At 44.1% G+C, this 18,348-nt stretch overlaps 1 protein-coding gene across 1 annotated transcript in view; it reads right to left on the bottom strand.

The window, feature by feature from the left end:
* Nucleotides 1–1,197: 1,197 nt before the first annotated feature.
* Nucleotides 1,198–18,348, bottom strand: part of PDGFD (platelet derived growth factor D) — an 84,449-nt gene continuing 67,298 nt past the window's right edge. Inside the window, exons 6-7 of the mRNA XM_006093516.3 lie at nt 10,807–11,021; nt 1,198–1,419 (exon numbers count right to left, since the gene is read on the bottom strand). Coding sequence (XP_006093578.1) covers nt 1,294–1,419; nt 10,807–11,021 — 341 coding nt within the window. The 3' untranslated portion in view covers nt 1,198–1,293. The remainder of the gene's footprint in view (nt 1,420–10,806; nt 11,022–18,348) is intronic.

Here is an 18,348-nt window from a genome sequence, read left to right as displayed (position 1 = left end):
AGGCTATAAGTAATCCATGATGGCTTGCCAAATATAAAATGCCATTGTAATCCATGTCTGTATATGGAAGAGACAGGAACACAGAAGCAATATACATAAAATCAGTTAGCACAGTTTGGAGAGTTTGAATTCATTATTAAATATGGGTCCTATCAAGTATTCTATCAAATTTCCAGTAAGATTAATACTTCAATACTTAATTTTTTGACTTTCAACTACCCAAATCTTTCAATGAGCATTATTCTGAAAGGCTCATAGAGTCCCCAGGCCATTCTCCAGAGAAGTTACTTCTGCAGATGGGTTTCTGGAAAGAAACAATTAAAATTTGTACTACAGCTTATAAATTGCATCTTGTAGGATTATAATAATAAACCTTCTGAGAAAATTTTTTGAGACTGGTGTTACATAAATTTGCCTGCCTCAGCAAGATGCACCAAAAGGAGACTTAATTTCCAAAGCGCCTGTCTTATCATGGCATGCTTTTGGAGACAGGTAATTATTGCCTACATAGGTAAGTATGTAGTGTATTTCATGAAAAAACATGGTTTGGTTTGTGCCTTTTCCCAGGAACCATATTTTCCTTTATTTATAGTTAAGATGTATATAAGAAAAACTCATCTTTTGGTTTTTAATATATAAGGTGCTTTCTTTAAAAGAGCAAGATTAAAATTTTTTTGTGATTCAAAATTTAAAAATAAATTAACCTTCCGAATATTTCAAAGACATGTTTCATGTATTTACTATGTCCCTTATTTTGTCAAAAGACTTTAAGGAACTAAATGACTCAACCTTATGTAAGCTCTGGTGTACCTGGTTATATATACTGAATAAACCATTTGACCATTTACATGTAGACATGGATATATCCTCAGACACTATTATTAAATACAATTCTATATTCTGGATATAGAGGTTGATGATATACCTTTCTGCTTGCCATGACACTAATGAAGCTAAGCTGAAACTCAACAACCACTTGTATTCATTGCTTTGCAGGCTAGCAGTAAGTTCAGCTGCTGGTGGGAAAAGGGTCACTTATGACACCCTCCTTAAACTAAAGCAGTGGTCGGCAAAAGGGGCTCTTTGGCCCCTTGAGTGTGGCTCTTCCACAAAATACCGACGTCTGCGCATGGGCCTCGAAGTTTCAATCGCACTGTATGCGCGCGCCCACATGTGGTATTTTGTGGAAGAGCCACACTCAAGGGGCCAAAGAGCCGCATGTGGCTCGTGAGCCGCAGTTTGCCAACCACTGAACTAGAGGATCTTCCATGCTTAGTGAACATGCATATTCTCTTATCGAGGTGGTCTGGAGCTGCAGATACAATCACACCGCTCATGGTGATCCAACTGGATGTCAACGAGAGCCATGGAGTTCGATCTACCCCTCCTCCTGAGATGGCCAGGATCAAACTTTAATACCTAGGACAATAAGCATATTTCCTGTTAGAAAGCCCTTAGAGTACAACTCAATAGATGTCACTTACTCTCTTTGTGACAGCTGGTTCTTAACCCTTTGAGAACTCACACATGTAATTATTTACTCCTGGAAGTGAAGGGCTCAACTGATCACAGTGCCTCCTGAATTACCTACCTGCAGTACCAAGATGACCTCTGGTGTCCTAGAATGTAGTTACTGACAGCTTTCTAAGGGCCTGCTTTTCTCGGGTGCTGTCCCAAATATTGTCCTGACAATTCTTATGCCAAAGCATATGTTATGGACAAATAACAATACTGAGCATATTATTATTTCTGTAGACAGCACAATGAATAAAGTCATGAACATAAAATGCCGATATTGCTACATTTTTTATTGATGTCAAACAGTTTGCCATAATGAAGATCATTAGGGCCAGCTATAAATAAATGAAAATGTGTTTATGTTCTTACATATATGTTAATATGTAATACCTTTTATAATTCAAATCACTAAAATTTTTGTACATTAATATTTGTGTATCAATATAGCATGTCTTAAATTAATAAAGTATATCCTCAATTTTTTAATGAATACGTTTAAAAATATTTTTTTAATTAGTAAGTTGAAATAGAAGCTAGCCCTTCTTTCCTGCTGTGCCTTCATTGAAGTAAAATATCAGTCATCCCATCACACATACTTGGAAAATTATATGCTTGTTCTTATATATACTATATGGTTAGTTTCATTGCTTTTCTTGTTTATGCTCTTAGTGGTTAGCCTTCACTCTTGATTTTGTTCTATCTTCCCTTTAAACTCAGAAGTCTGTCATAGTACCATACAATTATGTGGCATTTTACATTTTTCAAAGAATTTGCACAGATGCACTATTTCTTTTGCCCTCAGACAAACCGCATCACAAACTAGAGAAGGTATCCTTATTTCCATTGTATAGATTACAGAATGGAAACTTTAAAGAAAGCTCAGGGTCCTCTGGGGACTCGGACCTGGGAGCTGGGCTTTTTCCTCTGGGCTCCTAGAACACTCTGACCCAGAGCCTCTCCAATGTGCCTACGATTTCCTTTTGTGCCTCCTTAGGTAGACCAGACACACCTGTGCCATGTAAATATAAATGATTTGGACTTTATTGCATTAGGTACTATTAAGTACTTTACTCATTTTGTTCATAGATGAGAAAAGAGGGAGATTAAGTTACTTGCCCAAAATCACAGAGCTAGTCATTAGTAGAACCAGAGTTTGACTCATGACCTTACCCATGAAATTAAAACTTTGTTTGTATAAGTCGGCAGCATGCTGGAAATATAGTAGCTGCTAAAGAAACCTCCTGGGTGTAGGTGGTGGGAGATGCCCACAATGCAGGAGGGAGTGAAAATTCAGGATTCATCCTTTTTACCTCCTTCCCACATCTCTTCTAGTCTACCTCCAACAAACACAGGGGACAAAACAAGCCAGGCAATAAAGAAGAGGCCAAAAGAGTGGCCCATGCTTTAGACCACTTTTAATCCTTTCACATTTTTGAAAGGAAATGTAAAATACCAAGAACAGAGTTAGATTGACATTTTCCCACTGCTCCCATGTTCTCTCCTGTTGGTTAACTACAAAACACAAAAGATGCCGCTTCTCTGTGAAAAAATAAGCAAAAGAAGAAATAGTTGAAGAATGTATTAATTACCTTCTGGGGTGTTCAGCAGCCCTGCCCAAGACAGATTTTGTCAGAGTGCCTAAGAAGGGGTAAGGGGCGGGAGTCCTACAGCTTTGCCAAGAATTTCTCAATACAAATTAGCTGTTGTCCAAGACTGGCTGCATGTAAATGGGATTTGGGGGCTGGCAGATACAGGGGAGGAAAATGATTTATAAGAAGAAGAGCATACGTTAAATATTCTCTGTGTAAAGAAGGCCATTATGAAAGCTTTTTATGTTGCAATGAGTGGCACCTATAAAATCAGCGCTGTTGATTTGCTTTCTCATTCCATTGCTTTCTCATTTGAGATGAGAGCAGAGACTGGGCAGTGTTCCTAACTTGCCTCCTGACAGTTAGGGGTTTTCCCTGTGTTTCATATTAAGCAATGTGAGCACAGCATATATGTGTTTTGCTGATAAGAAGAGAAAAATGAATTGGCAGACACTTTCCCAGACAAGACAGGAAAGCACTGTTTGAACAAAGTGGAAATTGGACTGCTTTGCTGACTGATCACAGGACCGATGTTCAAAGCTTTCAGACCATGTAATAGTCTTAAGTTCAGGTACACAGCACTGCAAGGAGGAAGAGAGCAAAGCTGATCTGAGAGATGGTGGAAAGTTAAAAGAAAAATGAAAAGCCTTTATCTGAGATAGCAAACTGGCTAGTTATGGGTTATCTGGTCACCGTCAAAGGGAAGGAACCATTGAATTAATTACAGCCACTGCTGGACACTTGCTAATAGGAACCATCACAAAATGATTTCCTATTTTCCGAGCTGTGATTCACAGCTGCAAGCACACACACTGAAGTAAAAATTCAATGAAGGGCAGTCAGCCATTAAGAAATGTGGGTGAAAGTGGAAATCTCAACTCCTCTTCACCACCTGCAAACACATGTGATGCCAGGGAAAGTTGACTTTTACTGAATGGAGAATGATGGCGCACACTGGTAGCTTTCATAACACTACACAAAGCCAAAAATGCTCAGTTTGCAAATTACCATATCACAAAAGATATTTAACTTCAGTGCCAATAAACCACCGAGTGAATCCTTGCCATAAAGCTATTACACTAATAAAACAATACCAGGCAGAAAAGCTATCGGCTGAGTTGCTTTCTTGTTTATTGGGAATATATATTTCAAAAAGGTTGTTAAGGCCTTGTAACAGTTCTCAAATTAATGGCTGACATAGGAACACAAGTACATATTTCAGGACAAATGCAATGTCTAAACCTGAATCATTAAGAGTTTATTTAAGATTCTCCCCCAACTTCTGAAGCAGGCACTGTTCAGTACACATATAGTTTCTTATCTTAAGATTTAAAGAAAACACTTCTTATTTTTGCTTCCATTTTGACTTTTTTCATGCTTAAAGACTATATGAAAAAAATGTGCATAGAGTCAAGATTTTAACGGCTGGTAGTTGATTTTTCTGAAATTGAAGTGACCACAGCAAAAATACTTTGAGAAGGGATAGCATTCTTTTCTACCTGGGTAAGTGCCCAGCTTGCAGCAATAGTTGCAGCAGAGGCAGCCTTGCAATAGGAGAAGTGATTCCAAGTCACAAGACAGAGCATTCAATAAAAAAGACACGAATGATGAAAAGTTCAGCAACGTTTTGTTGACAAATTAAGTTTGAAGGTAACCAAAGGCTGGGAGCCTATAAAACTCTCATTAATTTTGAAAATGCAATCTTGATATCAGTAGACATTTACTTCTAATAGAAGTTTTCTGTGAACACACTGGGGTTGCTATGGGGTATACTTAAGTGCAGTCCCTTCCTTTACAAAACTAAGTCGTCAAATGAGCTCAGTGGTTAAGCATCAACCTATGAACCAGGAGGTCAAGGTTCGATTCTGATCTGGATACATGCTTGGGTTGTGAGCTGGATCCCCAGTAGAGGGCATCAGGAGGCAGCTGATCAATGATTCTCTCTCATCGTTGATGTTTCTATCTCTCTCTCCTGCTCCTTTCCTCTCTAAAATCAATAAAAAAATATTTTTAAATACTAGTCAAATGATTTTGATTTTAGAGAATCAGTGGCTACATGTTCAGCTGAGCCATTGCAGAAAACATGATGAAAGCCTAGCTGGGCACCAGATTTCAGAGTATGGCAATAGCGCTGAGAATTATTCTTGACACAGAGGGGTCTTGTCTACCTGAGGAGCATCCTGCCCTAAGACAGGTTGGCTAATCTTTGGCAGGAAGGCGTGATGTGAAGCTAGATCTGCAGGGAAAGAGTGAGCGCCTCCTGTAGCACTTCCGGGGCGTCCCTTCACTCACTAGGTGAGGTATCAGGGCTGTCAGAACCGAGGAAGCCAGAACAGGCTCAGAAAATTCCACTCACATCTGTTTTGTGCTTTATCGTCTTGAGATGCTTTCATTCCCTCCGTAGCCCCAGGAGCTAAGTAGCACAGGTGTTATTACTGACGAATGAACTTCTCTATAAACATTAACTGTTCCAGATTACATCTTTATTCTTTTGCATTTACCTAGCACTTCAACCACCAATTTGTTTATATTCCATACACAATTTCAGTAAGATGAGATTTGAGGGCAAGGAAAGAAGGTAACAGTGAACGGATAGCATGTAACTTCAGGTCTGTCTGGGACTCAACATTGTAGGTTATAAGTGAGGAAGCCTGGGGCCCTGGGGGGTTTTACTTGGCTGGTCATAGGTTGCCTCCCATGCGGTAGATCTGGAACCATAATCCACAAAAACTGCCCTGGCTCTCAGAGGAAAACAGACACAGCCTGAAAAGAGCTGTCTTATGGCTTCAATCAAGAGGGAGAAAGGAAAAAAAAGAAAGAAAGAATAAAGGGAAGTCTATATAAGCTCTAGAAATGATAGTTCCAGGAAAAAAAAAATAGAGTAGAAACTCTGAAAAAAAATGTTTTTCTGTCTTCTTGGTCTTAATTTATAATTTTAGCTAAACGTTTTTCAATAGCAAATACTTAAAGCATGTAAAAACTGAAACTACTATTCTTTTAGTGCAATATTTTATTACCTCTAATTAATCCTCTGATTCATATATAGGCATTTGCTTATATCTCTAACTCTTAAACTGTATTAGGAAGCAATCTACACTAATAAAAGAGAAACATGGTAATTAGCGTACGACCGCTACCCTTCCCATTGGCTAATCAGCATATCCTTATGCAAATTAACTGTCAGCCAAGATGGTGGCCGGCAGCCATGCACTGAAGCGAACAGGGAGGCTTGCTTGCTCCAGTGATGGCAGACTCCAACGTTCCCCGCCTGACTTGCCGGCCTCTCAGCTGCAACTCTAAGCAACTATGTTGCAAATATAGAAGCTAAACAAAACCCTAGAAACCGGCTTTCAGTCAGCCAGGCTTCAGCCAGCCGGACCGCAACATTGTATCAAATACAGAAGGTAAAGGCCAGAAACCTGCTTTCAGCAGTGAGGCCTCAGAGCTAAAGCTGGCCCAGAATAGAAAAAAAAGAAAAGAAAAAAAGGAGCAGTTGGGAGCTTCAGTCACCCGCCAGCCTGAAAACGGCCCTCAGCCCCTCAGCCAGATTGGCCAGGCACCCCAGTGGGGACCCCCACCCTGATCCAGGACACCCTTCAGGGCAAACCAGCCGGCCCCCACCCGTGCACCAGGCCTCTATTCTATATAGTAAAAGGGTAATATGCCTCCCAACACCGGGATCAGCTGAGCAGCGAGGCTCCCGGCACCGGGATCAGTGTGACAGGGGGCAGCGCCCAAACCCCCTGATCGCCCTGCGGCTCTGTGTGTGACAGGGGGCGGGGCCACAACCTCCCTATCTGCCCTGCTCTGTTCGTGACAGGGGAAGGCGCCCCAACCCCCTGATCAGCCCTGCTCTGTGCCTGATAGGGGGGAGCTCCCCAATCCCCTGATCGGCCCTGCTCTGTGCATGACCAGGGGTGGCGCTGCAATCTCCCCAATCAGCCCTGCTCTGAGCCTGACCAGGGGCTGCACCTAGGGATTGGGCCTGCCCTCTGCCACCCGGGAGCAGGCCTAAGCCAGCAGGTCATTATCTCCTGAGGGATCCCAGACTGCGAGAGGGCACAGGCCGGGCTGAGGGACCCCCCTCCTCCCCCCAAGTGCACAAATTTTTGTGCACCGGGCCTCTAGTTTTTAATATAAAATTCTACATTAAAATTAAAAGAATCCTGGAAAATTTTTTTTTTAAAATATATTTTATTGATTTTTTACAGAGAGGAAGGGAGAGAGATAGAGAGTTAGAAACATCGATGATAGAGAAACATCGATCAGCTGCCTCTTGCACATCTCCTACTGGGGATGTGCCTGCAACCCAGGTACATGCCCTTGACCGGAATCGAACCTGGGACCCTTCAGTCCGCAAGCTGACGCTCTATCCACTGAGCCAAACCGGTTTCGGCCTGGAAAGTTATTTTTAATTCTGTGCAGAGACAAGAATGATTCTAGATGTTGTAAATGTGTCAGAAACAAGCTTGTGTCTTCAATATGATTGCTATTAGCCATGCGCAGTTATTTACATTAACATTAAGGTAAATAAAATGAAGATTTCAGTTTCTTGTGTGTGTGACATAGATTTGTAACCACATGTTGCCAGTGAGTACTATTTTGGACAGTGTAGATATGAAACAGTAGAATTTCTAAATATGAAACTAGAAATTCTACTAGTATAGGGTTGCATCAGCTTTGTGACAAAATCATGAGAGAAAGGACAAAGAAAATTAATTTGTATCTTTCTCTCTCTGATGCTTCCTACCTTTTTAGCTGTTGACTGAATGGACATAGGAGACCACATGATGAAAAACAGTAAATGTTAATGAAAAAGCTCACCGAATTTCTAGGGGACATCTTACTCCTTCATTACACATTATCGAGGGAAGATGAGAATTTATATATATAACACCCTCTGTCTACACACTATGTTTCTGGAACCTTCCCCATTTAAAAATCACTACCTAAGGTATCCTTTATATCCTATTTATTCCAAAAGGCATAGAATGGTTGTCAGGAAAAAAAAATACTTTAACAGGATACCTAACAACCTTTGAGAACAGAAAATAAAAAGATGCTAATACCCTATTGCACTGTGAAGAAGGCTACCCCCCCCCTACGGCAGAAATAGCACAGCCTTCCAACAAAGCAATGATATTAGCTCCACTGAGAGCTTTAAAATGTCTCCATTCTATTCCTTGAATGCTGAGCAGTGAAGTGTTTGTGGAGAGTCACACAGGCCTGCTTATGTGATGAGTTCCAGTCACCCGTAGGGGTGCTCATCTCTCACGGAAACTCATTTCACATCTCATCAGTTATAACCAGGAGCTGAGGAAATCGGGCTTTCCTGTCTCTGAGTTAAGAAAACAGGCACAGAACTAACAGCTCAAGCAACCCCCGTCTCTGTAAGTGGAACGAGCCTGCTGCCCTTCGAGAGTGATCACTGTGACATATTTCAGGGGCATTTTAGGAGTTAGGGGGGATAGGCCAGGCCCGTTTGTTCCAGGTGTGCAGTTACTGACTGCGTGATGCTGCTGCCTGGTCCCTTTGTCCAGCACGTGGCCGACAGATTTTGTGTAGAGCTCTGCAGGCTCCTAGAAGTGAACATATCGTGGCACAGGCTTCAAAGAGATGCTTTAGACAGCAGTTTCAAAAGATGGCAACATTGTCGACCTGTTTGTGTGACTGAACAAAGAGATCAAGGGCCTCCCCTTCAGATATTAATTGTTTACAGGAGTTTATAGGTAGCAGTGGATTGTGTACAGAGACAAGAAAGGAACTAAGGACAGGACCCCATCTGGGAGGCGAGAGTCCTTTTAAGTGTGTATTTAACTCTGCCGTTTATGCAATGAAGGATTTTAAAAATCCAGCTGTACCTTGTAACTGAGCAGAGAGTCGAGATGAAAATAAAGCACTCCCCCAAACATCAAAGACTGGACTCGCATGTTTTTCCTCAGGGTTATGACTAGGTGGAGAGCCTGTCACTTCCAGGATTATTTCAACTCTGACCTGATCATTGCATTCTGCATTCATCTCTAGGTTCCAGCTAAACATTGTGAGTTTCAGGCTCTTGAACTCCAGAACACTGTCCAATCTAGAGTTCATCAGGTCACACAAAAATAAAACACAATGCGCACCGGTGACAGCATTCTCTGGCTATGAGGACTTTTTTTTTTTTTCCTTTGAAAACTGTGTGGGTGGAGTAAGAAATTCTTGTGACTAAGAGGGTATGTTCCATGTAGATCTGAAGAGTGTGTTTTCTCTGTGTAAGGTAAGCATGGCCAGTGGCCCGCAGCTTCCTGCATTTCCCAAGTGGAAAATGCTGCTTATGACACATCCATTTTCATTTGGCTCCAGAGATACCGCCTAACTTAATATTATTGTTTTATTGTTAACAGGATAACAAAAAACACTTTTACAAAGCGGGAGATTTCATTTAGGGAGCACTGTCTATTTTTGTTTTTGTTTTGGCGGATACTGATAAAAAGCAACTCAAACAATGATTCCTAACAATAATGTTTGCTCCACATTTTAGTTTATATTTTGAAACATGTTTCTGTTTTATGTTTCACATCTTGAAAAACTCATTTCATTTGCAATACATTATTTGATCCCCAGAACTGCTCTGTAAGAGCTTATCTGATATCCTTCCTTAGTCCCATTTCACATGTGTGAAAACTGAGTCTCTAAACTGTGGTGACTCACCTGTGCTCCCACAGTCAGGAAGTAATAAGGCTACTGTCAGTGTCAGGAGCAGCTCTGATTCCCCTAAGTGTACTCTTTAATGCACAATAAAATGCTATGTCTTTTAAAAGAGACAGCACGGTGTTACTAGGAACAAAAACATAGACTCTGGGAGCAGTGATCAGAGTGCAGGTCCTGGCTCTGTGATTCACCAACCATGTCACACTGGTCGACTTACTGATCCTCTTAGGCCTCAGTTTACCTCTGCCCACCCTTTGACAGTAGTATTGAGAAAATACTAAGTGAGTTAATGATTCCTTATAATAATATCTAGCACATTCTAAATACTTAAGAGAGTTTGTTGATGTGATTATTATTAAAGGTTACTGCTCTCTCCTTACATTTTTGTTTTTCTTATTTATTTTATTTATTTTAGCATAATTTCAGAGCTGATTCTCCAGGTAGCACTCAATAGTATTTAGGAAAAAAAATTGTATTTCTAAAAGAGAAATACTTTTATATTTACAGAATAAAAAATGTCTCCGACGATGTATATTTTCTGACAAATCATTTGCTATCTTTAAAAATTGCTTAATTTTTAATCACTTGTTTGAATTAAAGTTTGGCTCTTAGCATTTTCTTACAAGAACCTACATTTTGCAGTCAGATCCTTTAAATAAATAACATCATATTTCTACAAAGGAAGCCAAAAAAGTTCTGAAATTACTTCACCATCCATTTGCTTATACACTTATTCTGTCAACCCAGGTGGTATATGATGAGGATTAGAAAAGAAGTCCCTTTTTTAAGGGTGAACTTAGATCCTCCCCCGGGCACTTACCTTGACAAATTTAGCCCGAGTATAACTTTAGGTCCCAGTCATCCCCCTGGCCGGGTGCCCTTTTGCAGGGAAAGAACTGACCAACTGCACCCAATGGTCCTGTCTTCTAGCTCCCCGCGAATGACGTGCCTCTTGCAGGCGAAACTGCTAAATGCGGCACTTCAACAAAGACATTCGAACGTGACATACCTCGTGATACTTTTTCACGGTTTTCCCCGAAGTGCACTTGCAGGACTTGCGGTTGACAGTGCCGCAGCCACAGTTTCCCCCGCAGCGCTGCACCAGGAGGCACCGCGGGAAGAAGACCACGTTGGTCAGCTTCAGCTCCTCTCGCAAGTTTACGGAGTAGTTCCTGGGAGTGCAACTGTAACGCTTGGCATCATCATTGAGCCTGTCCAGGTCCACTGTAAGAAACACGCACCGTGTGAGCAAGTGCGTGCTGTAAGCAAATACACGCAGCGTGTGTTTCGGGGGAAAGGGGTTGAATATGTCTTTCGGATCTCAATTACTACTCCAAATATCACAGGTGAAAAGTCTCACTTTTCTTTTGATCCTACCTGCCCTTCAAAAAAATAAATTATCATCAACAACAAAGAAAAACCAAAAACCCTGAAAAACTTGGCTAAATCTATATATTGGTTCAAATTTCCTTGTATGTTTTCTAATGCAAAAAAAAATTGTTCTGAGGTTAAAATAAGTAAATGGCCAGCAATTTGAAATAATTGCCTTTATATTTTTTTTAAAAAAAATACACTTTATTGATTTTAGAGAGGAAGGGAAAGGGAGAGAGAGATAGAAACATCAATGATGAGAGAGAATCATTGATTGGCTGCCTCCTGCATGCCCCCTACTGGGGATCGAGCCCGCAACCCAGGCATGTACCCTTGGCCAGAATTGAACCCGGGACCCTTCAGTCCGCAGGCTGAGGCTCTATCCATTGAGCCAAATCAGCTAGGGCTAATTGCCTTTATCTTAAAAAATTACTCTTTATTCTAAATAAATCCTGACTCTAAGCTATTACTTAAATATAATTTGAATTATATCAAGGACAATCACTCTACTATGTTTAACCAGCAGTGAAACCTTATAAGTCAATGTGAGAAAGGAAAAAGGTTTTAGCTTATTTCAACTCAAAGGTCAAAGAAAATGGCATTTGGGGATTGTGAATCTGATGCATATTTGAGCATCGGGTCCTAGATGGCAGTATAGCTTAGTGGTTAAGTCTTGGGGTGTGCAGGAAAGCTCAGCTGCCTTCACATCATGGCTCTGCCTCCTTAACTGCTCTGAACCTCTGCTGCCTCATCTATAAAATGCAAAAAGAAAAAAAATAGCCTAACTACCTATTTCACAGCAATATTTGACAGATTGATTCTAGTGTGCATGATACCCAATACTGTTGATTATTGTGCATTTTGATTAATTTTGACTTTTCCTGCATATTTTCTTTTTAAAGTCAAGTGATCAAAAATGAAAAGAAAAATATCAGGCCTTTCTTCTCTATTTCTTTCTTTTGGCTGTTACTCTATACACATGACTGTCAGGGGGTATGGTTACGGGGTCTTCTATGAATGAAGAGTATCATCCTACATGTTCACATTTTAGTCACAAAGATGTATAGGAATTACATTTGTCTTATATTATATAAATTACATTTTAACTAGTGATCTCAAAATCCATCCAGTCCTCCATTCACCTGACATGCAAATCCTTGACTGTTGAGCACATCCATGACCATGTCCTCAGGAGAAAGCCCCTTGTCTGCCTGAGTTCCACACCATTGCCTAGTGCACATCCCTTGTCACCACAGGGGCCACCACAGGAGGGATCCTTCCAATGCCAGTTGGGTATCATCAGGCTGACCCTGGACTCTGGCCCCAAGGAGCCTTAGTCGCAAACCAAAACTGCTTGAGGAGCAGAAGAGAGTTCTTTGGGGGCAGAGGTTCAAGGCTAAGGATGCTGTCAGTAGACTGCATCTGAAGGAAACCAAAAGAAGGCACTAGTGGGTGAAGGCACTTAACCCCATGAAATCAGCTGACGGACTGGCCAGATGGCCACCTGACCCCGGGAATAAAGAATTCAATGGGAATTGAATCGGTGCCCTGCCCTGAGTGCCTTTCATCTGTGCAACTGTGCTTGATTCTCAAGGACAGAGGTATTTCCCCAACTTTAATGTGCTGAGCCCAGGACATGTGGGGGCTGAATACATGCCAAATAATTACTAGGCATAACTTATTCCTGGTTTTCTTTTCTTCCTTTGTAAAGACATCAGAAGTTTAGCTACAATCAATCCAGATTTGAATTGAATGAACTCTGTCTTGGGAAAGGAACCATTTTATTGCTGCTAAAGCCCTGTAAATAACTGCAAGCAAAGCAGGAAGGATTACATAAATGGATTAAGAAGTGCAGCAATCATCCATTACAAGTGTCATCCTGATAGAAATGCTGATGCTGGCCTGTGCGTTACTGCGCCTGTGGACAGGGCTGACGCAGAGGGCCCACTCTGCCCTTGGGATAATGCAAATATTTTGTGTCTAGCATGGCGGAGGAAAGATGTGCAATAAGAGGCTGTGATGTGCGGGAAGGCAGGGAGGGAGAGGTGGGAAGTAACAGTACCGAGTCTCTCTGTGGTTCAGCCCTCTGCTAGGCACCTTACACATATGCCTCTGTTTCCTTCTCCCCCACGCTTTTGAGGTGGGTTTTACGTACCCAAAGTGAATAGTAAGTGGGAAAAGTGGAATGGAAACCCTTTTCCCTTTTGCTCTATACTCTGTCACAGCAAGCAGCATGGGGGAATGAGAGGTACCCCATAGCTGAAGGAAGGACACCCCCACCTCCCGCCCAGCTTTTCTGTAGGCTGCTGTACTAGGACTGGGCTGCTGAATGCTTCCTCCTTATCTCTAGAATGTTTCCAAGACAAATTACAGTGCTTTCCCTATAGAAATGTAGCTGAACCCCCAAGTGCCCTCTGCAAACCAGAATAGGGTATGCACGTCTTACTTGCCTTAAAACACAACTCTCTGCTCATTGTATAAGTTTACTGACTGCCCTGGGTACTTCCGTTTCTTATCCGCCATGAAGAGACTTACGGTGCTGTCGGTTTTATGCATCAACTCCCTAAGGTGACTAAGAACCCAGGCCCAGTGTGACTGCTGTAGAGTCCAGCTGCCCTGCTTATCAGGGGATGGAAACCACCAAGGCGCTCAATTTAGAACTAGAACTAAAAGGTTCTTCTGACCGGATGTAAATAACTTCAAAGCAAGAGTGCAGACTCTCTGCAGGGGGTATTGAGTTTCCAGTCAAGGGAGACTGATCAGCAGTGCAGCAGAGCAGAGAGCCAGACCAGGGGCTGAGAGCAATTAACACTTCCCGTGGAAGGTAATTCAGTGGGAAGGGGGCTGTGGTGTGAGCCTGCTGGGAGGGAGGAAGGCCAAAGGGTACAGATCCAGAGAGAAGGGCTGCCCTTTCCTTTCCTGTTCAGTCTCCATGGCGGAACAGTATAGGGCAGCAAGGGTGTTCCGATGATAATTCAAAGGCCCATTACTTTCATGCAACTTCCCTAGTTCACCCAGGTGTACATAATGTTATAATTCCTCTTTTGCTGTCCTTTTGAATTTTAGTCTTCTTGCCTTTGCTTGGCTCTTCAATGTCAGTTAAGATGTGGGACTGTGCCCAGCCAGCATGGCTCAGTGGTTGAGCATCGACCTATGAACCAGGAGGTTCGATTCCTAATTAGGGTACATGCTGGGGTTGCGGGCTTGATCCCCAGTTGGGGGCATGCAGGAGGCAACTGATCAATGATTCTCTGTCATCATTAATGTTTCTATTTCTCTCTCCCTCTCCCTTCTCTGAAATCAGTAAAAATAAATAAATAAATAAATAAATAATTTGGGGCTGTGCACTGACAATATGTTGGAAGGGCTGAAAGGTTTCACTGTCCTCAAGGGCTTCCTCTGGACACGTGAATCCAATGCGGGGCCCTGCACAGCGCAGCAGGAGCGCCCTTCCATCTGCAGCCCTGGCCTGAAAGCATAGCCCAGTCACAGAAGCTCCTTGGGCTGTGATAAGAGCTCTGGGCTCCAAGCATTGGGGAGGGAATGAGTAAAGCAATGGTATATGGAGAACGCACACCCTTGTTCAGTGTCTAATCCATGAGGGTTCAGGTGTGGAGGAAAGGAGAGTCAGCCTGCTGTTTTTGATTCTGACCATCTATATGCCTAAGTACCAGGTAACATGAAAAGTTCTGCACATGGATGATTGCACGAAATCCCCAAATACACTATGGGTTCCATACCCTTATTGCCCTTATTTTTAGAGTTGATGGAATTGAGCTTTTGGAAGGTTAAGAACAAAACTTGTCCAAAGCCACACAGTCAGTTGTAGAGCCAGGGTTTGAATCGAGGTTTTTTTCATGTTTCTTGCACATCTGAGCCTCAGTCTGAAGATTTCAAGGAGGATGTTAAGAGCAGCTTCCATAAGCCATGCTGGAGCCTTCCCTCTAGAGGACACTCAGTGTCCAAACGCCCTGGCTTTCTGGGTGTGCTGATAGGCACTGACCTGCCATTTTCAAGATGTTGTCAATTTCATATACCCAAGCAGGTGCTCCCTTGCACACATTACCACCTACCAGATTATACTGGAGGAGTACACCATGTTCTGGCTAATAAACCAGGCAAATGTAAGAGAGCCTCTTTTTTTCTTTGATATTGAGCAACCAATATAATTCATTTCATCTTTTTCACCTGAATTGAGGGGACTTTTGTCTATTCATGATCTTCATTTTGTTTTATCATTTTCTTTATTTAGATGCTTCTCTTCCACTAAACCATAAGGTTTTAGGAAGCAGAGAGTTAATTGTCTTTTTATACCACCTGTCCTAGTGTTCTGCCCCCAGGGGAAGGACAAAATGTAGGTCATTTAAGTCCACCTCTTCTAAAACCATTTGGTTTCAACAATTGTTTCTGATTTTCTTTAAATATCTATCTTTTGTGGCTCAGAATGTGAGTCATTTTAGGATATCTGAAATAATCAATTAAAACCAATAAAAAATAACCTGAAGTCATTAAGCACCCCTGGACAATTGTTTCTGATTTTCTTTAAATATCTATCTTTTGTGACTCGGAATGAAAACCCAGAAACTTAAAATCAATATTAGAAAGCCCTGGCCAGGTGGCTGAGTTAGTTGGAGTGTGATCCCATACACCAAAAGGTTGCCGGTTTGATTCCTGGTCAGGGCACATACCTAGGTCATGGGTTCAGCCCACAGTTGGGACACATATAAAGGCAACTGATTGAAGTTCCCCAACTTATTTGGCCTACTGCCCCCCTTCCCAGAAAAAAATTTTTACTCAGCCCCTGGAAATTAATTTTTTTTAAAAATTTTAATAGCAGTTTACTCATCGGCCCCCCAAAATGCACCTGTGGCCATCACCCGCCCCCCCTGGAATCGCTGCAGCGGCCCACCGGTGGGCGGTAGCGCCCACTTTGGGAATCACTGATCTACATTAATAAAAGACAAACATGCAAATTGACCGCACTTTTGCTATGCCTTAAGCCACGCCCACCAGCCAATTAGAGCAACTGTATGCAAATTAACCCAACCAAGATGGCGGCCGGCAGCCCTTGGGGGGCTTTAACCTCCCTCTAAGGGGTAAAAGTTCTTATTATAGAAGGGTAAAAAACCCCCGAATAAAAAAAAGGAAAAAGGAAAAAAGGGAGGGGGCTGGGAAGTTTCCTTTGCCGAGGGGGTTGGGCCAACCTGAAAAAAGGGTTTTAGCCCCTTACCCCCAGAAGGGGCCAGGCCCCCCAAGGGGGGGATTTCCCCCCCCTTAAAGGGGGGGGGGGCCAGCCCGCAAACAAGCCAGCAACCCCCTTCACCCAGGGCTGGCCAAGGCATACCAAGGGGGGACCCCCCTCCCGAAGGGGGTGTGGCCCAGCTGCAAACCAGCCATTCAGCCCCTCAACCCAGGCTGGCCAGGCACCCCAGTGGGAGACCCCCCCCCCTGAAGGGGGGTGTGACCAGCCTGAAAACACCCATCAGCCCCCTCACCCAGGCTGGCCAGGCACCCCCAGCGGGAGCCCCACCCTGATCCAGGACACCCTTCAGGGCAAACCAACCAGCCCCTACCAGTGCACCAGGCCTCTATTCTATATAATAAAAGGGTAATGGGAAAAATTGACCCTAACAGCAGAACGACTGGGAATGACTGGTCACTATGACACACTGACCACCAGGGGCCAGATTCTCAATGCAGGAGCTGTCCCCTGGTGGTCAGTGCGCTCCCACATGGGAGGAGTTCTGCTCAGCCACAAGCAAGGCTGATGGCTGCCAGCACAGCGGTGGTGGTGGAACCTCTCCTGCCTCCTCAGCAGCACTAAGGATTTTCGACTGCGGCTTAGGTCTCCTCCCTGCTGGTAAGTGGACATCCCCTGAGGGCTGCTGGGCTGCCAGAGGGATGTCTGACTGCCAGCTTGGGCCCGATCCCCCAGGGAGCGGGCCTACGCAAGCAGGTGGACATCCTCCGAGGGGTCCCAGACTACAAGAGGGCATAGGCCAGGCTGAGGGACTCCCCACCCCTCCGAGTGCACACATTTTTGTGCACAGGGCCTGTAGTATATCTACACTAATAAAAGAGAAACTTGGTAATTAGCGTACGACCGCTACCCTTCCCATTGGCTAATCGGCATATCCTTATGCAAATTAACTGTCAGCCAAGATGGCGGCCGGCAGCCATGCACTGAAGCGAACAGGGAGGCTTGCTTGCTCCAGTGACTGCGGACTCCAACGTTCCCCGCCTGACTTGACGGCCTCTCAGCTGCAACTCTAAGCAACTATGTAGCAAATATAGAAGCTAAACAAAACCCCAGAAACCGGCAGCCAGCCGGACCGCAACATTGTATCAATGTTTTCAGCAGCGAGGCCTCAGAGCTAAAGCTGGCCCAGAATAGAAAAAAAGAAAAAAAGGAGCGGTTGGGAGCTTCAGGACCTGCCAGCCGGAAAAAGGCCCTCAGCCCCTCAGCCAGCCTGGCCAGGCACCCCAGTGGGGTCCCCCACCCTGATCCAGGACACCCTTCAGGGCAAACCAGCCGGCCCCCACCCGTGCACCAGGCCTCTATTCTATATAGTAAAAGGGTAATATGCCTCCCAGCACCGGGATCAGAGGAGCTGCGAGGCCTCCTGGCACCGGGATCAGCGGGACGGGGCAGTGCCCAAACCCCCTGATCGCCCTGCGGCTCTGTGTGTGACAGGGGGCGACGCCCCAACCCCCTGATCAGCCCTGCTCTGTGCCTGATAGGGGGGAGCTCCCCAATCCCCTGATCGCCCTGCGGCTCTGTGTGTGACAGGGTGCGGCGCACCAAGCCCCCTCCCTCCTCCTAGGGCCCTGCTCTTGTGTGTGACAGGGTAGAGCCTAACCTCTCCATCGGCGCGGCCCTGAGTGTGAGAGTGGCGGCCGCCCAACCCCGTGAACAGCCGTGGTGTGTGTGTGAAAGGGTGCGTGCCCTAAGCCCCCGCCCTCGGGCCTGCTCATGGTGTGTGTGGTGGGCAATACCTCCCCTTGGCTCTGTTCTGATGTCACGGGAGCGATGCCCAGCTCCCTGTTTGCCCTACCCTTGACTTATGGGTGGAGTGCGTCAACTTCCTGATCGGCCGAGCGTTCTGAATGAAGGAGTGAGCTGCCGAAACCCCTGTACCTGCCTAGTCTTGACCGTAATAGGGGAAGTTCCCCCACCCTC

The sequence above is a fragment of the Myotis lucifugus genome, unplaced genomic scaffold, assembly GCF_000147115.1.
Source record: "Myotis lucifugus unplaced genomic scaffold, Myoluc2.0 scaffold_117, whole genome shotgun sequence".
Taxonomy (NCBI): Eukaryota; Metazoa; Chordata; class Mammalia; order Chiroptera; family Vespertilionidae; genus Myotis; species Myotis lucifugus.
This window is presented reverse-complemented; position numbering and strand designations above follow the sequence as displayed.